This window comes from Citrus sinensis, chromosome 9 (assembly GCF_022201045.2).
Source record: "Citrus sinensis cultivar Valencia sweet orange chromosome 9, DVS_A1.0, whole genome shotgun sequence".
Classification (NCBI taxonomy): domain Eukaryota; kingdom Viridiplantae; phylum Streptophyta; class Magnoliopsida; order Sapindales; family Rutaceae; genus Citrus; species Citrus sinensis.
Genome location: NC_068564.1, coordinates 740,406 through 762,226, shown reverse-complemented (window position 1 = coordinate 762,226; position 21,821 = coordinate 740,406). Strand labels below are relative to the sequence as shown.

The 21,821-nt window shown below is 33.6% G+C and overlaps 3 protein-coding genes across 13 annotated transcripts; all 3 read right to left on the bottom strand.

Annotated features, from left to right (window-relative positions):
• Positions 1-528: 528 nt before the first annotated feature.
• Positions 529-9,042, bottom strand: LOC102577967 (molybdenum cofactor sulfurase). Of its 11 annotated transcripts, none has more exons than XR_001507909.3 (22): positions 8,740-9,042; positions 8,504-8,602; positions 8,269-8,327; positions 7,862-8,022; positions 7,453-7,610; positions 6,907-7,033; positions 6,591-6,693; positions 6,456-6,501; positions 6,225-6,263; positions 5,992-6,148; positions 5,420-5,522; positions 4,704-4,820; positions 4,375-4,452; positions 4,154-4,255; positions 3,772-3,871; positions 3,122-3,232; positions 2,610-2,674; positions 2,160-2,311; positions 1,835-2,067; positions 1,183-1,308; positions 888-998; positions 529-782 (listed from the first exon to the last, which is right to left on the bottom strand). XR_001507909.3 is itself a non-coding variant. In XM_052433500.1 (22 exons), exons 1-22 carry the CDS (start codon positions 8,855-8,857, stop codon positions 678-680), a joined length of 2,487 nt encoding a protein of 828 aa, XP_052289460.1. In that variant the 5' UTR covers positions 8,858-9,042; the 3' UTR covers positions 529-677. The 11 variants fall into 11 exon arrangements, 6 of the variants coding, with proteins under 6 accessions (XP_052289460.1, XP_006475317.1, XP_015384929.1 ...); XR_370346.4 differs by having other exon boundaries at positions 529-779; XR_003064966.2 differs by having other exon boundaries at positions 529-779; positions 1,183-1,302.
• A 607-nt stretch (positions 9,043-9,649) lies between these two features.
• On the bottom strand, positions 9,650-11,410 carry LOC102607347 (scopoletin 8-hydroxylase-like). Its single transcript, XM_006475472.4, has 3 exons — positions 10,911-11,410; positions 10,130-10,478; positions 9,650-9,990 (listed from the first exon to the last, which is right to left on the bottom strand). The coding sequence occupies exons 1-3, from the start codon at positions 11,408-11,410 to the stop codon at positions 9,748-9,750; spliced, it is 1,092 nt and encodes a 363-aa protein (XP_006475535.1). The 3' UTR covers positions 9,650-9,747.
• A 7,732-nt stretch (positions 11,411-19,142) lies between these two features.
• Positions 19,143-20,969, bottom strand: LOC102607640 (scopoletin 8-hydroxylase-like). Its single transcript, XM_006475473.3, has 3 exons — positions 20,444-20,969; positions 19,694-20,042; positions 19,143-19,560 (listed from the first exon to the last, which is right to left on the bottom strand). The coding sequence occupies exons 1-3, from the start codon at positions 20,941-20,943 to the stop codon at positions 19,318-19,320; spliced, it is 1,092 nt and encodes a 363-aa protein (XP_006475536.1). The 5' UTR covers positions 20,944-20,969; the 3' UTR covers positions 19,143-19,317.
• Between the last annotated feature and the right edge of the window lie 852 nt (positions 20,970-21,821).

Below are 21,821 nucleotides of genomic sequence, written 5' to 3'. Positions count from 1 at the left end.
TGAAATTTTCTCTCTATTCTCTCTTGCCATTCACTCGTTTCTTTAAAATTCTGGGAGCTTGCACTTGCTTGAAAAGTGTGGAAACCTTGCTGTTCGGTGTGCTCACCAGCGGCATAACATACAGACCACAGAATGATGCTCAAATCAATGAATCACAAAGAAATAACCAGACTAGAGACTTCTGTTGGATGAGATTTTATGTTCTATTACCGTGATGATATTATACATGCCATTGAATGGATTCTACGTAAAGATTGGCTCGTCTAGAAGCAAATTTTTGGTAAAACCCAGCCGGACCCAACCAGAAATATTTGAACTGGGTCGGGTTGAATTTTCAAAGAGGTTGTGTTGGTTCTTTCTCCTCAACCTGCCCTCAATCGAGTTGAAATGGATTGAACGCCTTGTAGTGACTACTAATATACATAATTTGGACCAGCAACTTCGTAGGCAGCCATTATTAACTAGTACCATCCTTCAACAAAAAGGCTTAGGTAATGAATCACATGGTAATGTGCGTAAAGTACAGGATAAATCTTTAAATGAGTTCTCATTTTCAAGTTTTAATTATAATATTTGTAATGACAAGTTATAGTATTTACAGAGACTGGCAAATTTTTCTTGTTTCATCCCATTCTTCTGGAATAAACTCGTTTCTTTTACCGTCCCATGCGTGCAATCTACTCCGGGTTCACATGAACTTCCTGACCCACTTCGAGATAAGAATCTGTGTCTAGCTCACTGATATCGCATCTCAGCAATATGCCAAACAAAATCTTCCCCTGCTTCAATGTCCACCAAAAACGGAATAAGAAATCTAACCCCACCGCTTCAAGAATTAAAATTAACCATCCAATTGTTGAATTTTGAGTCGAATGAAGATGACTTACCTTCAATCTCCTATACGATGCTAAAGTAGCCAAAGGTTCGTTTGACTTCTGCACTTGTCCATCTTTATGAGTGAAATTGATCATCTGGCAGCGATTGCATCCACCTAAAGACTGGACAAAAAACCAAAACTCAGCTACCCCTATTGTTTGTTAAGACTTCATCAAATGATATCATATTCATTGTCAACAAATAACCATAACTTATGACTAATTTTTTTCTGAGAGACTTTTTCTGGAAGAAACCAAATGTTAGCCAATTCAAGGTGCTGATGACTTACCGTGAAACAGTTATTACCAATTTTAAGATTTCTCCATCTATCTTCAGCGTATGGTTCACCTCCGGAGACAACAAGGTTGGGCCGAAATCTCATAGGATTAACTTTAACTGTTACTCCATCAATGCCCTTTCTTGTATCTGCTTCTACAAATTTCAGTTATTCCAAAGAAGCTAACTGAATTTCAATCAAAAGGCATGTAAAGTTGAAGATGCGATGCAAATAAATATCACACAGAAAAACATTAGTCATCTTCAAAAGATAAACTTGCATGTGGCAATTTTCAATCATTCAGAATCTGATCTTTGCATTGAAGTGCAATAACATCGTGTGCATTTACATCTCTGTTAAAAATACAAATACAGTTCTCAAAGAAATGATAGTCTGTTATGACCCCATGGGAAAGCCAATCATTCCTACCATAAACTAATGTATGAATTATCAAACACTCAAATGTGTTCCAGCCACTAATTACGCATGCTTTAGTATGTTTTTACCTGTTGCTATTCACAGCAAGAACAGGAAATCACCTAAGTAATTCCCTTTATCTGCTTACTTATTTAATGTTTATCCCCAAAACGATAATAAAAATTAGTCATAACTAACTGTAAACTGCTATATTAACAAAAGCAAGAAGTTCTTATATGGCAGGAAAGTAGGACGTGAACATACTAGAACTTAGTTTGCTGTTGAGATCTGATACGCTTTCCTCGGATACCAATAAGAATTGAGCTTCATTAGTAAAGTTCAATCTGCTCTCCAAATCTCTGCACATAACTGTATCTCCCCTCTTGTTCAAGCAAACTCGAAATGTAGGGCTAAAACATTGGAGTAAAGAGCAAGGTCGACCAATGGCTTTGCTAAACCATAAGTTGATTTCATCTGCATAACCAAGGACTTCGTACCTAATGATTCAAATAATTATAATGGTACCACTTTCAGAATAATAGTTTGACTAAACTTTCAAAATAATTAAGGATTCTGCATTTTAGATTACCTCTGGCCATAAAGATCAATTTCATCTATCCCACCATTATATGAATCTGGTTTTAGGTTGATCGGTAATTCATCTCTGCAGCGCGGCGACTTTACAACCAATATTTCTTGATTGAGGTCAATATAAGTACTAATGAGGCACATTTCAGGAACCTACAGATTAAATTTGGGTGAATTGAGACTTGAACACACACACACACACACACTTTTAAGAAGCTGGAATATGAAAATGTACTGTTATACATAAAGCAGATGCATAGTGGCATGTGTTTACCAACTTTTAAGAGTGCATGAATTGAACCAAATCTAGCTGTGTAATATTCAGAAAGTAATAACCTGAGCTTCTTTACGCAATACTTCATCATTAATCTTAATGTTCAATATGCAAAAGAGAAAAATGATGGAAAACTAAGAAAAAAAGATAGAAGTATAATGGTGACAAGTAGCTCACCTTCTTCTGTGTAAGAATTTCGCCAGTTTGACTTTTAAGAAGCCATTCCCGATCATGTAACAGACCTGACAAATTCACAGGGAAAGGCCAAAATACTACTCAGTTTAATGCCATAGATGCGGTGATGTACAGTTCTCTCTAACACAAGGCGCACATAACAATCCTACAAAATAACAGACAAATTCTTGAAGACTTGGTTTTACACAGTCCAACACTACTCTGCATGCTTACCGTGGGCCAATAGAAGCTCAATATGTAGTCCATGTGATAAAGGCTTCCCAAGCCAACTAGGAATATATCATTTCTAATTGCATGTGATTAGTTTTGCAAGATCACTTCATATCTTGCAGCTCTCTTTTCCTAAAAGAAACTTCCGTTTTTTTTTTTTTCGTTCTTTAATCAAATTTCATAGCTATAATTTTACCTCTCGGATCATGAAGTTAAATTTGAAACTTTGGACAGATTAGTACGCTATAGATTACATATTCAGGGTGCGTATCATAAACATTTACCTGTACTGCAAAGAGGCCAACGTTCTACGCTAAATCCTGCACATGATTTAATTGGATAGACAGTAATAAACTTAATGACATATTTCGAAACTGAGAGCCATCTTTCCATGCCTGAAATACGAAACAAGTTAGAGCCATCTTTCGTTCTTTAATCAAATTTCATAGCTATAACAAATTGCATCACCATTCTTATTCTGTGACCAGACATAAAAAAGATAACCAGGAACAGACCCAAGAAAAATCAATTGCGAAACAATTTTGATTCAAAAAACAAGCACAAAGAAACCAAAAACTGAAGCATGCAGAATGAGGGAAGTGCAAAGCAGTCCGACTCTGTAATTCTTCAACATTCTCTTTTGGAATCAGATTGAGAACAATAAAAACAGGGTTGAAAATGTGTCCTATGAACTAACACCCTAATTCATATTATGGTAATAAGTAGATAAGTATGTGTAATGAATTCTAATTTTGCCTTGTTGACCTTTTAGCAATATGGAAACATAAATTAGTTGCTTTCTAGCACAGCCAATTTGACTGAAAAGAAAGGAATCTGGCCCCAAAAAAAAAAAAAAGAGAGAGAGAGGGAGAGACACAGAGAATTTGATAGCCTACAAAGTATCAAATGAGTCAAAAAATATATTAATAATAACCTTCCGGTGAAAAGTGAATGGAGCCACCCTTCGACAGATTTCCGTTCGCAGATTTGTTTGGAAATGACACAAAGGAATTTCGTATGAAATCAATAAATTTCTGCAGATAAAGAAACATGAGTTCAAAAAAGTTATACTGAATAAATCTTTTTTAAATGTAACTACCAATCATCTAGGAATAAGGAAGAACAAACACATCTTGAAAATATTTGTTAGAATAGTGAGAAATGGAATTAAATTTCCCTTCAATGGTTCATAATAGATATGACAAATAGAATCTACAGCATGAGAGAAAAAACAAATTCTTTTCTTCTTTTCCCCCTCATTTACTGTTTAAAAATTGACTGAAATTCACAAAATCAAAGGAAGAACATCTATTTACCTTGGCATCTTCAAATGTCGACATGTAACCAAATGATACCCTAATGGCTCCGGTTGGTTTTCCATGTATTATGTCATTATCATCCCAGCAAACATGTCCAGCCTGAACTCAATAGTACAACTTTTTAGGATGTATTTAGTGCCATATCAGTTAAATAATTGAACCCTCTGAAGTTGGAATGCAATTACGAGAACTTAAGATAGGAACTGCCTAAAGAATACCTCTATGTTTGAAAGAAGATCTGAGTGAGACAATCCTAGATATTTTGCACATGCACCAGGATTGCAAAAGCATCCTGTCTATACAGGCAAATCAGGCCAAAAAGCAAGGAAATCATGTTAGCAATCCAACAAAGATGAAGTCTGGTTTACTTATTTCTTTAATCCTACTCCGGTAGTAAGCCTTATTTTATTTTATTTTTCATTAATATGGCATGCAGATAAAAGATAATAAAAGGAGAGAGAAAACTGATTTTGAACATAAACATCAGTTAACTATTTCAAAGAAATTGAATAAGTTATCTATGCTTAATGGCATTCTCCAAATTTACCCGTAGCTGAATTCCTGATAAAGAAGCCAACTTTTCAACCTCTCGGTATCCAAACCAAGATCCATCTGGCCTCTTCAAGTTAAATGAGACCATGGAACCTGTATCATGATAAGAAACCTGAAAGAAGAAAATTGTAACAATCATAGAACATTATCGTACAACAAAATGTGCGGCAAATTTTAGGAAAGCGATATAAGAATTGAATAAAATTTCTTGGTAAGAGATCCAATTAATGAATTCGTAAGCAAGAATTTAGAACATGAAATGTAGACAAAGCATGAAAAGTTTAAGCAAGAAAGATGCTTGGGAGCATGAATTTGAAAGAGGCAAACACTAGAATCTAGTCCAGCAGACATACCATTACCCAAATACCATCTCAAGGCAAATGGAAATAGAAAAATGAAGCAGGACAAGCCATATTATAATATGTTGAGACACCACCCAGAAAAAAAAAAAAAAAAAAAAACAAGGGAGACCGTTCATCAAATAAAAGCTAAAGGGGGTTATCTTTTGGAAAACGAGACTCTTATAATCAAGCATCCATTTTCCAAATCTTGCAGAAAGGTATAAGATAAGAAACAACTGATAGTTTACCTCTAAATCAAAAGGCATATTCTTCAATTGGTCAATAGTAAAAAAAAAATGACAACAAACATTGGCCAGTTGAAAATATTGACGTTACACATAATTTTTAGTCAGTAAATCATTTTACTGACCTCAGAAGTATAAGTTCCATAAATTGTGCAGACATCAGCTCCATTTTCGTGCCTTAAAGATAAGAGAACCTTCCTTACGTACATTCCAAGTGAAGCTATATGCCTAAAAGGTAAAGAAATAAAACACGTTTTCAGAAGAATATGCAAATCTTCTTTTTTTTTTTTTGGGGGGGGGGGGGGGGGGGGGACTGATAATAACTGTATAACTGTAAACAAGAAGAGCATTGCATATTCTATATCAACCAACAGAAAAGTAAGATGTTTTACTTAAAAATAATATATATGAGTGCAGCTCTGGAGAAGCTAATTAAACCGATCCCCCGGGGGGGGGGGGGGGGGGGGGGGGGGGGGGGACTTAACAGACCAACCTAATCCAAGGCATCATTATGCTTGATGACAGACACTAAGAAGTACCATAAAATAACTTTATCATCTACTTCAAGGCAATTTAGTGTACTAAATTCCTATCAAGTTAGCATGATTAATGTATGAAACATATAAAATTCAAAGACAATGAGGACCTTCAATTTTTCGTGAATATGCCCAATGTAACAGCAAACAAGTTTGCATACCGGCATATTGCAGGCACAGTCAAAGAATTGATTAGGTTAAACCCATGACGGATGGATGCTATGCTCAAGAATGAAGCAGTACCATCCTCAAAAAGCTCCTCAACACCTTGTCTTCTTTTCACAAAGTCAATGTCAGCAATTGAAGCTGCAACTGTGCCTGTCAAGTTTATTAAGGTTCACAAAATGGTGCATGATATCATGTATCATAACTGAATGAAAAATTAAGCACAAACCTCCACTAAAGTAGGTATTCTTTAGTAGCTTGGCAGCATCTGCAGATCAAATCATTGGAGAAAAGTATTAGGAGAAACAATTTCTTTTTTAAAATTTGATTTGCATGACATATATGAACTTTGAAGTGGTAAAAACCGCACAAAACCACCTTGACATAATTCAAAATTTTAAAAGTGATTACACTTAATTGCTTACCATTTAGAATTCAAAAAAAAAAAAAAAGTGCTTACCGTTTCTCATAATGAGAGCACCAAGTCCAGTTGGGTAACCAAATATCTTGATAAAAACAACACAAAGGTAAAACATCAATGCTCAATCATAGGAATCTATTTTTCCTTGAATAAACCCAAAGCCACATATAATACCTTATAGAATGACATGACAACAAAATCCACAGGATACTTTGACAAGTCTGGTGGTTGTGTAACACATCCTTTTGCAGCATCAATCAAGACCATCCAGCGGCCCCTATATATTACAAAAGAATAGACAAATTAAACAAATAGTAGAAAAATTTATGCTGACGAAGTAGCAAAGGCATCAACATGTTCAATAAAATGATGATTAATACATCAATAAAAAGAAAAATATGAAGGACAGAACAACTACATTCTTACCAAAAGGCAGAAAGCGTAACAAAAGCTAAGCAACTAAATGTCTTAAGATGGTCCAACTACATACTTGCTAAAAGGAGAGATTTCCAAAATTCTTTCTGGGTTTTTCTTCATAATGTTAATCAAGTCAAGATTGAATCTTGAACCTGAGAAATTGCACTCTGAGGGAAATGCAAATAAGTTATAAGCATCACCTGCAATAAGATGACAAAAAACATTCAGCAAAATCAGTCTCAAGAGACATCAAAGGAGGAGGAACATTATAGACAAGAATTTTTCTCCAAATCAGATTAGGTAAGAACGAAAATTATTAGAAATTAATATTAAATAGTACTTGCCCAAATAACCTCTAGATTCCAATCGAGAATTCAAACAATGCCCACACCTTTATATACACAACTCATTTTCACATCAGAATCATTTAGCATGAGAGCATGTATCAACTAGGCTAAACATGGTTATGGATATAACACAAATTGTGAAATATCAAAGGCCCGCACTGACAAAAAATTTGTATAGGAATGCTTCAAAGATGAGTAAAAAGAGTATGCCTTATCATTATCTCTATGGGAAAATCATTATGACAGCTATCATTCCCCAAACTACAGCTTACCAGCAGGATCTCTTTCTGGAAATGAAGCTCCTTTTCTTCTTTGTATTGGGAGCAGCGAGATCTTCGTGGAAGTCACAAGGCTTTCAGACAATCCATCATTATCCACAGCCTCTTCAACATCTATTGCAAAAGCTGCAGCTCCTTGACTTAGAGCATATCTAGAAATAGCTAAAGGGTAAACATGACTAGGGATTAAGAACCAAAGATTATAAACACTAAGCTCTTTAACACATAAAGATCATCTATGTCAGCCGTTCCTCCAGGTCTAGTAATTCCATTTTTGCACTTACAATGACCTGAGGCCCCAAATTTAAGAACATTTTTTTAAAAAAAGAGCATTGAAAAAATTCCCCCCCCCCCCCTAATTATGCAGAAGTGAAAACCAAGGCATGCTAGAATGATAGGATACTCTCTGATCCCAAGTACACTATTGTGATTCTCCATTGTGTACATGTAACTGCTCTGATGACTCCAAGGAAAGGCCTCTCCAACCAGCTTCAACGCTGCTGTTGCCCCAGAAGTGAAAATGCATTTATAGTCTTTCATAGATGCATTGAAATAATCAAGGACCTATCTCAATGCCAAAAGCTTTTATGAGTCCCCCCAAAACTATAGACAGCAGAAAACAGTATTTCATGCTTATATTCCAATCACAATAGGTGATTCACAAGCACTATTAGAGCACAATTGGTGTGCGTCAATGTCTCTGTACATTTTCATTTATCTGTTGATGCATTAAAACACAACCTTCAAATATTTACAGATTCAAAACCAAATAGAATGAAAATAAGCATATCATCAAACAGCAAACATTACCTGTTCACGAGCTGCCCTTACAATGTCACAGGTGGCCGAGCTAATGTCACTTTGGCTATCTAGGATATGGATTAAAGATTTGCAATTTGCTGATAATGAAGAGAAACCAGTCAACTAATTCAAGTAAAACTAAAACTAATGGAACAACGTATATGTGGATATAAAAAAATCCTAAGTTTCGATAAAAAATTATCAACTTGACAGTAGAAACATCATGATTCATAAAACAGGATACGGGGATTTCCATAAACATTAGTAGTGAAATCTCTGAAGATTGCTTCCATTTGCAACTCAGAATACAAAGTTGCTCCAGCATGATCCAAATAAACAGTACCTACAATATGAACCAACATTCACAGCTATAATCAACACCCAAAGCTTTCCCATAAACTGAATCTCTCACAACACAACTAAAGCAACCAAATAACAAAAATGAAAAAAAGAAAGAAAAGAAAAGAAAAAGAAGATGACCATTTTCCAATCGTTTGAATTCAGTAGCTCGGATTTGATCAATGCTTTTTGGGGCATTTGGGTACCCGTAATCTTCACCAAACTCTTTCAAAAACTCTTCTTTGTCTGCATAATCCATGTCTAATTAAGAACCGTGAAAGTTTTAACGGACAGAGCGAGCGAGCTATGCCGTTAGGACAAGGAACTTCGAAGTGGTGAAGCGGGTACTTCGAGCACTTGGTCAAAAACACGTGGCTAACAAACTGGGAGTTCCGATTATTTCTTTGCTTTGTTGTTCGGTGAATCAAATGATGCGGTTTGTTATGTTCCGTTGCAATCACCGCCATATTGTTTTTGCTTCGAGGCAAATGCTGGGCCATCAAATGGGCCTTGAGGTAGGACGATGGATTATTATTGGGCCTAAAGCCTGTGCTTTGGGCTATGGGATCAGCTATTGCAAGCCGTACATGTGACTCCTGGGCTTTGATAAGAGTTCTGAATGCACGCTTTCGATTACCAGAGGAGGTTGAGAATCCTGATCAAGGCTCCAAATTTATTATTACATGAAAGTGAAGAGATTATTTGGGAGGGGGGAAGGGAAAAAATAGAATATAAATGCTTTAATTCAATAAAATTTTAAATGTATGTATAAAAGCAATATCCAAGTTAGGAAATTAAAGAAATTAGGCCTTATTTTCTTAAGTTCATGAAATTAAAAAAAAAGTTGGGAAATTAAAGAGAAACACATAAAGGCTTCGGTACGAAACATGCATGCATGTATTAAAATAATACAAATTAACGGACGAAACTTGAATTTAATTCCATGATTACGCATAAATAGAGTATAAGTTCAAAGAGGACATATTTATTTTATATATCATATATAATTGCATACAATAAAGCAGTCACATAAAACACGTACGATCGATGTAAAGAGAAAATTAAGCAAGGGTTCATCAACAGAATGATGCTTATTTAACATGCATGGATGCATGAATTAATAAAATGCAACGTCAAGCTGCTGGAAAGCTATATAGCTCTTGCAAAATCAAGAGACTTCTTGCCATCATGAGCATTGCTGAAAAAGTTGTTCCTGTAATCTTGAAACAGAAGCTCTCGAAATCGAGACCCTTCCTTTTCAACCAGCTGCGGCAGCGGCCCGATTTTTACCGTAGGTTTTGGCATGGTGAAGAACGGGATTGACACTCTTGATTTGCTGCTTGTTGTCCGGACTCTGTGTTCAGCACTTTTGTACCTTCCATTGCTCAGTATCTAGACCATATGCAGAAAACAAACATACCATAACAATACAATTACCGTTCACACACACACACATATATATAGCCACTAAAATGTTTCGTTATATATATATATTCAGCACTTTTTCTTTAATTAAAAAAAAAAGTCTAACCTGTAAGGTATCACCAACATTGATGACTAAAGCGCCGGGAACCGGTGGGATCTCCATCCATTCTCCTTTCTTTCCAACATCTGGTATGTCTTCTTCAACTCTTACGTACAAGCCACCAATTCCATCCTGTAGTAAAATAGTAAGAGCACCCACGTCTGAGTGGCGCCCCACGCCCACTGTGAGCTCTGGATTAGGGCACGTGGGGTAAAAGTTCATGTTCACCATCTTGAACCCAATGATTGCATCCAGTTCGGATTCATCTAGTGTCACCCCGAGATTCTTGAATAAAACTTCGAGTAATTTTCTCACCATCTTCATTGACGTTCTTAGGTACTCCAGCGCCACTTCACTGTGAAATAAACATGGTAAGCATTTTAGACTCAGGTTTGGATTCGGTGCTGGTACGATCTTGTGCTAATCTTTTTATAATAAGAAATGCAAATATATATATATATATATAAGATCTAAAACACACGTAAATAGTTGTAAATGCACAAAATGATACAACATATTTAAAAGATTAGCACAATTCACACTGAATTCCAAATGATTTTTATAATAAGGCACCTTATTATTAAAAATTTTAAAAATGAGGGAGATTGTCAGTTACTCGATAACTTCAAAAATTATTTTGTGTTTTATTATAATGATTTTCTTCGCTTTGGGAAAGAATTTGTACAAATGATGAGTATTATGAAAGCCGCGGGAGGGTAAATGGTAAAATTAAAAAGCTTTAGGAGAGAAAGTGGTAGTCTCCCGTTAAATAAAAAGAAATTCTTACTTGCATTCTTTTGGCCATTGTTCAAGGGCTTCAGCATCGTTGGTATAAACCATGTTGATATAGTCCTTCCACTCCAAAGCTTTCTCCTTCTCAGGCGCGAAGCTTGTTCGGTAGTTCACCAACGGGCTCGGGCTCACACCTTCCCGATAAACGGCCTTCTTTTCCGATGGCTGGCGGAAAAAAGTGTGCGCTGCGTCCTTAAGAGACTCGAGCAACTCAACCGGCACCCCGTGGTTGACTACTTGGAAGAATCCAAGAGTCTCACAGGCTCTAGCAATCTGTTGTGCTACTTGTTCATGGTTAGGGCCATCGAGCTTGGACAAGTCAATGGGTGCTTGTGCACAAGTGCTTGCATTTTTCTTGTCAATTCGCTCTTCTTGAGGTTGTATGTATGGCTGTGGCACTTTTGAAAGGCCCAAATCCACTATGCCTTTTACACCATTGCCGTCTTGGACGACAAATTTGAAAAGCGAATCACGATCTTCCAGACTTGAAGCCATTCTATTTGGAGAATTAACTGTGTGATTTCAATCGTTATTGACTTAATTAGTGCATATGCTACTGCCAGAGTTGCGAATTTATCAGAAAGACTCATGGCTTTTAATTAAGAAAGATACTTAAATAAAAAATTAATCAAATTGATTAAATAATAAGCATTCTTTCACGTAAATGAAAATTATTTTATTGAGTTCTTACGGCTTATGCTAGGGACTGGAAAGAGCAGGTCATATTAAAATCAGTCAGTGATGTTATATATGATATTTGTAATTATATTTATTCAAAAAGCTAGTCTTGTGTACTTGTCTATAAAAAGAAGGCTCGTCTACTTTACAATTGTTTCCGGTCATTTGTTTTCACACTTCAAGTAATTTATTGTACTTTTCAAGCTGTGTTGTAACGCAAAACTTCATAAATCTAATGAAAATTTTAAAAAATATAACGAAAAACCTTGTGATTGGTTATAAAATTTTACTTTTTTTTTATCTGAACCACGAGATAGTTCTAAGTGGGTCCTAACTGTGGGAGACACTTTTAAGCCCGTACCACAACTCAAACTAATTCCCGTTCGCACTGAGTCGGCCCGTAAGGGATAAAGTACTGGCCAAAATAATGACTCCATACGAGAGCGGGACTTGAACCCATTACCTCTCTTAAGGAGTGGGAGTGCCGAACCATTCACACCAACCAACTTTGATTATAAAAATATTACTTTAATTAAGAAGAAATCGTAATTCATTTATGTGTTTCCCCTGTATGTTAATTTTTTTTGTTGTCAGAGAATTAATAAGGTTATTATTATATTTGAGATAACTATACTTCAAGCATGAAAGAAAGAGGACGACTAAAAACCTTTATATTTTTGTGTCTGTGCTATTTGACACTCCAGTAAGCTCAGCATGTCATCTATATATATATAATTTCACAGCTTCAATGACGAGAAAATTAATTAAAGAAGCTCACCAGATCATTAAGTTAGCAATCAACGCGAAATTTAAAATATTAATAAAAACATATAAATTTAAATACCACAGTCTAATTAAATTGTGAACAGAACACGATAATGATACATCATTTTTCATGCTGTCTTTTATACATCTACCTTTTTTTTTTTTAATCCATTATTCCGTACAGTTTTTTAATAATATAATTTTAACGTTTTAACAAACTACAAATTAAAAAGCTTGCGATTGTATCGTGACCAGGATGATTTTTTTTTTTTTCTAATAAATAGATAACAAGTACTATAAGAACTATAGAAAGTAATTGATAAAAGCTGAAACTGTTTAACGAAAACTTGGCAATCTCCATTTTTAAATGACCAGTTTGATGAAGAAACCTGTCAGTTTTCTTGTTACAGAAGCAAGGCAAAGTGAGCACTTGGGGTAGGAAAATAACTACGCAAGAGAAGCTGGTTGATCAATCTAATATGTGTATGTATACATTAAAAAAATTAAAATAAAAATCTTATCAATATTAGTTGCAAGAAAGAAATGAGTTATAGTATCAAGAAAATGCTAACCTGCAAATTAAAGTTGGATCAATTTTGCTTTGTGAAAACGAAAATGGACGAACTTTGTTGTGAAAAGGAAGAGAGGCCAGTCTCTTATTATATGTCCAAATTCACGCCTTTTCTTGGCGATTGTTTTTACGAAAGTTTTCAAACGTGCGGTTCTGTGCCTATCTTTACTTGACACGTGCATAGTTGGTAAAGACTTTTTCTGATTAAATTCAATTTTGTGTACTATTAATTATTAACGTTAAGGTAAAGAACTTTGTAGTTTTTGACTAGTTCTTTCATCATTTTCAGCAATACACTGGACTTCAAATGCACATGGTTCTGAAATTCACAGAAAACGTTTTGCAATATTTTATTGTAAAAATATTATATCCAAATACTTTTATGCAAAACCATGTTATCCAAATTAATATTAACATAGAAGTAGAGATGATAAACAAAGAATTAAAGTAAATAAAAACAAGTTTAGAGAATTATCATGTGCATTAAAGTTCTCGATACTTCTACTTTTCGATATAAGAACATTGGGAGAAAGCCAATTTGCCCCCACTGTAATCAATATATACCATTTACCCCATGTTGTTTTTGTAATAGTTAATAACCCCCTTAACAACATAAGTTTGCAATATTATCTTTATTTTCAAATATATTTTTATTCATATTCATTATAAATTACATAAATAATATGAATGGAAATTAAAATAAAAAATTAAGTATTAAAAACAAGAAATATATGTTTTGGTGTGAAACAAATTAATAATATTTTTTTTCTTGTACTTTATACATTTAACTTTAAAATATTTATTAGAAGAAAATGTTTACAAAATAAAAAAGTACAAGAAAAAAATTTATTATTAATTTTTTTTGTCCACATCAAACATATATATCTTGTTTTTAATACTTAATTTTTTTATTTAGTTTCTATTCATTTGATTTATTTAATCTATAATGAATATAAATAAAAGTGTATTTGAAAATAGTAATAATATTATAAACTTATGTTGTTAGGGGGTTATTGCCTATCACAAGAAGAGGATGGGGTAAATGGCATATGTTAATTACATTGGAGGGAAATTGGCAATCTATTCAAGAACATTTAACCTAGCAATAACTTGCTAGTTGGGTCAGCTAAATATCACACATTTGATTATTGAAAATCACATATATATTCTTCTAATTGTCTTTTTATTTTTCTTTTTCTTCTTCTCCACACTTTATTTTCTTTTTCAGGTTTCCCTTCTATGTTCAGTTTCTGGTGATTTGTTGTGAAAAATTTTAATATACTCGCAAGCGCATGAATCTAGAAATAGAATAGTGGTAACGAGGTCGAACCCACATGAATTGTTATAAATTGAAAAGTCTAATTTAAATCTAAAATTAATATTAATTATAACCTAGTTGAGCAAATTGAGTTTCTAATAAAATCAAACCAATTAAACTAAGAAAACAATTAAAATAAAGGAGAATTCAATAAGAGAAAAGTTACCAAGGTTTCAGAATCCACCACTATTCAACTAGTAATTATTTAATTATTAATTAATCTTCAATTTTAGAGTGACAACTCGAAATCAATCTATGTCATCTCATGGATAGAACAATTAAGCATAAATAAAATTAATCTTAAGTAGGTTCTTTTTCTGTTTAATAGTATGATATCTAAGCATCCCCTGTAAACATATTGAATAACAAAGAATCAAAAGTTTTCTAAACATTCTATGTAAACAATTTAATGAAAGACACATAATCAAAGATAATCATATATAAACTTTATAAATCCAAGCACATATTTAATCAAATATTAATCTTAACAATCAATAATGCGTGACATAATTAGTGAAAAGATTTAATAACACCCAACTAATCATATGAAACAAGAACCATAAACATTAAAACTCATATGTAGGGAATTAATTAAATAAAAAAATAATTATTTCATTGAATAGGGTTTAATTTTAGATCTCATTATAAGAAAATTAGCTAGACATATTTGAATAGAAAGCAACAAATAAAATAAAACAAGCCATAAGAATATTGAACTGTTGTTGCCGCTATTTTCTTTTCTTCTTTGCCTTGCATCTGCTCTCTTTTTTCTCCTCTGGCAGCTTCCGTCTCAAAAGCCAAAGGCAGCCTTTATATTCTTCAAAATGGGCCCGACCTTTTCAATTCTAAAGCCAAAAGGCTTGGCCTTTAATTTGTTTTGCTCTCACACGTGCCCACTACTTAGAATTAGAGGTGGCAAAAATACCCGCCCGGTCCGGACCCGAACCGTACTTGGGCGAATACCCTGCCTGGGTATGAAGCCGGGTCGGTCTTGGGTATCACTTGATAAACCTGGAACCCGGAACCCGGATTTTATTTTAAAAAATTATAAAATATATATTATTTTAAATATTTTATATTTATTTGACTCATTTATTATACATATATAAAGTTTTAAACACTTAAAGTTTATATTTTCATATCAAATTTTATTGAAATAAATTTAAAACTTATAAAATTACCAAAAAAATAAAAAATATATACACATAAAATATTAAAAAATATAAAATTCGGGTACCCGGATTAAAACCCAGCCCGGACCCAGACCTGAACCAGTTGCATCCGGGCAGGGTCCGGTCATGGCAATACCCGGACCCGGCCCATGGTTTTGCCATCTCTACTTAGAATTGCATTAGGATTCCTTTTTTTAATGCCATGCATATGCTAAGAATAATGGCAATTGCTTCTTACGTGATGCATCTGTTCTCTTCTTGAATTAAATTTTAATAAATTAATTCTTTTAATTCCTTGTCCTTCAATTGATTCTCAATTTAACCTCCCTTACTTCCTAAATTGAGTTTTTTCATGCCTTTTTATCCATAATCTCCAATTAATTCCATATTCAATTAATTAAAAATAAAAAATAACTAGCAATTATATAATTAAGGGTAAAATATGTATATATTATATGCTCATCATGATTCTATGTGTGTTTGACAATTTTCTTTTTCATTAAAATAAAGTTTACAATAAAAAATTTTGAAATTACTCTTTTTTTTGTTTAATTTTATTTTACGACATTTTGGAATCTGTTTTAAAAACATGAAATGAGTACTTTTTTCCCCTTTGTTTCGATATTTTTCCGATAGCCATGTAGCCATTGGTGAAATCCCAAAGGATTTCTACGTATCTGACTATCTATACATGTATAAGGATGCGTTTGGGATTGATGTTAGGCAACTGTACCTTTTAAGCTACAGTACTAAAGTGTTTGGTAAACACTATCTGCTGTATCTTGGAAGCTATGTTAATATGATTTTTCACTTGTATAATAGAAAATATATTATATCTTTAATAATTTTATCAAAATTATTATTTAAAATTTATATTTACTACATATTATTAATTTTTATTTCATAGTCACATCATTTTTTCCATAGCAGGTGTGGCTTAAAAGTTACAGCACTTTAATCCCAAACGCACCCTAAGTAATTCAATTTGTTAAATGAGGAGATTTTGCTGAGCTGATGGAAGAAATTAGGGAACGTGGCAAAAATGTCGCATCTTTTTTATTTTTATTTGACTTTTGTATTCGATTTCTGAACTTCATAGCTTTGAATTTAGCCTAAATCTAACATGAGGGAATAATGTAATTTACAACAACTCAAAATGGTCATCTAGTAAAATAAAATGATGGCATCTTGAAAGAAATTAAGAACAAGTGTGTTTGTCGCAAGAAAAAATCTTAAAGAAACTGATTTTTTATTGATTCTAGAATTTTCCTTTAACAAATACAAAATTAGTGCATCATTATATATATATATATGTGCATGTGATCATAACAACTTGTAACTAACTACAATTACTAATAATTAAGCTAATTACATTTGGTTACACACACGCTCTGTATGTTTAACAACAAACTTAATAGCTTATGCTAAGCTGTCAGCTGAGCTGGCAATCTTCTTAGCCACCTCAAATGGAAATATTATATTACAAAATCACTATATATTATGCAGAATGAGCTCCCGTAACCCATGTGAAAGAAAGTAAGAGGTTATGAGAAACCACATTTGGATTTGTTGTAAATTACGTATTAACAAGATCCAATAACTAATATTAGCGGTAGAATATGTTCATAAGATAACGATAACGATAAGCATAACAATTCGATTTGATATAATATTTTGCATCTGATTGATATTATAGTTATCCTTATAATTGTATATATCCTTTAATTATCTTTTAGCTATCATTTGTATTTGGGTTTACCACTTGTATTCTTTAGCTTTTATATAAGTGAAGCGTGTGTGATCGTACACTCTAATCCACCACCCTTGTGCTGCTTTTCTAGTATCGATCGAGTTTTAATTAGTGGATCCTTAGGCTATCTTTAAGCTTTTTTTTTTTTTTAATTAAAAAAAATAAAAATCATTGGATTTCATCACATTTCATGGGGAAGTAATCAATACTACTTTTCTACACGAAGCACCAAAAAATTTCCTCTTGGCGTCAAATATAGGAGGTTGACAGGAATCACGTCAAAGTCATTCTAAGATGCCCACATGACAAAGATTAAGACTATCGTGACATAAACAAAAAATATAAATAAATAAATAAAGATTCAAGTCAAGTCCATTATGACATGCCTACATAATTAGAACAAAGACCATTATACACATATAAATATAGAATATGAATTCCAAAATATTTGTATTTAATTGTCGAAGAAAGGTCCCATTGCCTGATCATAGACCGGATTGGATAAGCTGATCAACGGAAAGGTCCAATCTGATGTAGGGTGTTATGTGTCGCGAGTAGTGTACCTTTTGAAAGCCATAATTTAAATTACAAATATTCATTTTTGGCGTATAATACACAATTTCAAAACTTGTCATGAGACGAACAAAACCCAAAACTGTGTAGGCTGTTCTACCTTGTGGTCGAATTGAAAATTATATTTCTTCCTTAGTTGTTTCCTACTTTTAAGATTTTTCCTTATTTTTTCTAATTCTTCTAAGATTTTTATCCTTTTTACTTGAACTTTGAATTTGAGTGTCGTTTGGTTTGAACTTTGGATTTGAGTGCTGTTTAGTTTTTTTTTTTTTATTATTAAGAGAATTTAATTATCATATTAGAATTCAAATTTACTTATTTGGATAAATTCGTGTTATTTAATCTTGTTATAAATTCAAACTTTACAATAAAATGATGCAGTAATGTGTTTGTTATATTCCGTTGCAATCACCGCCATATTGATTTTTCTTCGAGGCAAATGCTGGGCCATCAAATGGGCCTTGAGGTAGTGCGATGGATTATTATTGGGCCTAAAACCTTCTTTTGGGGTTTAGGGTTCAAGTATTTCAAGCCGTACATCTGACTCTTGGGCTTTGATTAAAGTTCTGAATGCACACTTCCAATTACTAGTGTAAGTTAAGAATTCTGATCAAGGCTCCAAATTTATTATTAAATGAGTCCAACAGATTTATAGTACTAACTCACGCATTTATATTATATTTCAAGTTATAATGTATATAGGGTTCCCAAAATTATTACTAGAAAATAGACCGCAAAGAATTGAAGAATTACAGATGAATGCACAAAAAGAACTTAATTGTGTGAATCGAAAAATAAACATTGCTATTACACGAATTACAAATCCTTATGGACACCCCAATATTCTTGCCGAATTTATAGCCGGACAATTAAAAAATCGAGTTTCTTTTTGAAAAGCAATGAAAAAAGCTATTGAATTAACGGAACAGGCCAATACAAAAGGAATTCAAGTACAAATTGCAGGGCATCTTGACGAAAAAGAAATTGTGCGCGCCGAATGGATCATAGATAATTTAATTCTCTCCTCACGTACACAAACGGGTTATTAAATTTTATCAACTGATCTATGTGGTTCTCATCTACACATCTATATTAATTATTATCTATTAGTGAAAGTGAAGAGATTATTTGGGAGTGGGAGGAGGGGAAAAATAGAATATAAATTCTTTACTTCAATAAAATTTTAAATGTTTGAATAAAAGCAATATCCAAGTTAGGAAATTAAAGAAATTAGACCTCATTTTCTTAAGTTCATGAAACTAAAAAAAAAAAAAGTTGGGAAATTAAAGAGAAACACGTAATGGGTTGGTATGAAACATGCATGTGTTAAAATAATACAAATTAACGGACGAAACTTGAATTTAATTCCATGATTACGCACAAATAGAGTATAAGTTCAAAGAAGACATACATATTTCATATATCATATATAATTGCATACAATAAAGTAGTCACATAAAACACGTACGATCGATGTAAAGAGAAAATTAAGCAAGGGTTCATCAACAGAATGATGTTTATTTAACATCCATGGATGCATGAATTAATAAAATGCAACGTCAAGCTGCTGGAAAGCTATATAGCTCTTGCAAAATCAAGAGACTTCTTGCCATCATGAGCATTGCTGAAAAAGTTGTTCATGTAATCTTGAAACAGAAACTCTCGAAATCGAGACCCTTCCTTTTCAACCAGCTGCGGCAGCGGCCCGATTTTTACCGTAGGCTTTGGCATGGTGAAGATTGGGATTGACACTCTTGATTTGCTGCTTGTTGTACGGACCCTGTGTTCAGCACTTTTGTACCTCCCATTGCTCAGTATCTAGACCGTATGCAGAAAACAAAAATACCATAACAATATATATATTCACAAAAATGTTTCGTTACATTTCTCAAAATTTTGTTTAAGTTTCCGAGTTACGAGCTATATATTAAAAAAAAAAATATTTGCCAACCTGTAATGTATCACCAACATTGATGACCAACGCGCCTGGAACCGGTGGGATCTCCATCCATTCTCCTTTCTTTCCAACATCTGGTATGTCTTCTTCAACTTTCACGTACAAGCCACCAATTCCATCCTGTAGCAAAATAGTAAGAGCGCCCATGTCTGAGTGGCGCCCCACGCCCACTGTGAGCTCTGGATTAGGGCACGTAGGGTAAAAGTTCATGTTCACCATCTTGAACCCAATGATTGCATCCAGTTCGGGTTCATCTAGTGTCACTCCGAGATTCTTGAATAAAACTTCGAGTAATTTTCTCACCATCTTCATTGACGTTCTTAGGTACTCCAGCGCCACTATACTGTGAAATAAACATGGTAAGTATTTTATACTCAGATTTGGATTCGGTGCTGGTAAGATCTTGTGCTGATCTTTCTACAGGATTATGATTGGTGGTTATTGAATAAGAAATGCATATATGTCAGGTCTAAGACACACAAAAGTCGTTGTGAATTCACACTGAATTCCAAATAATTTTTAAAATAACCACCTTATTATAAAAAAAAATATTAAATAAGGGAGATTGCCACGTACTCCATAACTTCAAATATTATTTTGTGTTTATAATGACTTTTTTTCGCTTTGGGGAAGAGTTTGTACGAGTGATGAGTATTATGAAAGCGGCGGGAGGGTAAATGGTAAGATTAAAAAGCCTTAGGAGAGAAAGTGGTCGTCTCTCGTTAAATATAAAGAAATTCTTACTTGCATTCTTTTGGCCATTGTTGAAGGGCTTCAGCATCATTGGTATAAACCATGCTGATATAGTCCTTCCACTCCAACGCTTTCTCCTTCTCCGGCACAAAGCTTGTTCCATACTTCACCAACGGGCTCGGGCTCACACCTTTCCGATAAACGGCCTTTTTTCCCGGTGTCTGGTTGAAAAAAGCGTGCGCTGCGTCCTTAAGAGACTCTAGCAACTCAACTGGCACTCCATGGTTGACTACTTGGAAGAATCCAAGAGTCTCAGAGGCTCTAGCAATTTGTCGTGCAACTTCTTCATGGTTAGGGCCATCGAGCTTGGACAGATCAATGGGTGCTTGTGCACAAATGCTTGCATTTTTCTTGTCAATTCGCTCTTCTTGTGGCTGTATGTATGGCTGTGGCACTTTTGAAAGGCCTAAATCCACCATGCCTTTAACACCATTGCCGTCTTGGACGACAAAGTTAAAAAGAGAATCACCATCTTCCAAACTTGGAGCCATTCTAATTGGAGAATTAACTGTGTAATTTCAATTGTTATTGACTTAATTAGTGCATATGCCACTGCCAAAGTTGCGAATTTATATACTGCATGATTAGTTGACTTTTCTATATATTAAATAATGGCGACCTACCCACTTGGTAGGTTTCGACATGTTGTTCTTTTTTAGCAGCAAGACTCATGGCTTTTAATTAAGAAAGATATTTAAAATAAGAAATTAGTCAAATTGATTACATAATAAGCATTCTTTCTCGTAAATGAAAATTATTTCGTTTAAGTCTTATGGCTTGTGCTAGGGATTAGAAAGAGAAGATTATATTAAAATTAGTACAATCATTCAGTGATATTATATATAATATTTGTAAATATATTTAGTATATGGTAAATAGAGGAACAATTTTATTGAAAAAAGCTAGTCTTGTGTACCATAGAAGGTTCGTCTACTTTACAATTGTACTACAATTGTTTTGAATAATTTATTTGGACATTTCAAGTAATTTATTGTATACTTTGCAAGTTTTATGTTGTAATTAGGAAAAATTTCATAATGTAATGAAAATTTTAAGAAATATAGCGAACACCTTGTGGTTGGTTATACAAATCTTACTCTAAGAAGAAATCATAATTCATTCATGAGTTTCCCGTTTATGTTAATTTTTTTTTTAATTCTTATTATTCTTCCCTATTATCAGAGAATTAATAAGGTTATTATTATATTTGAGAAAACTATACTTCGAGCATGAAAGAAAGAGTATTAAAAATCTTTATATTTTTCACACCTATGCAATTTGACATTCAATTAGCTCAGCATGTCATCTTCACAAATTAATTAAAGAAGCTCACCAGATCATTAAGTTAGCAATCAACATGAAATTTTAA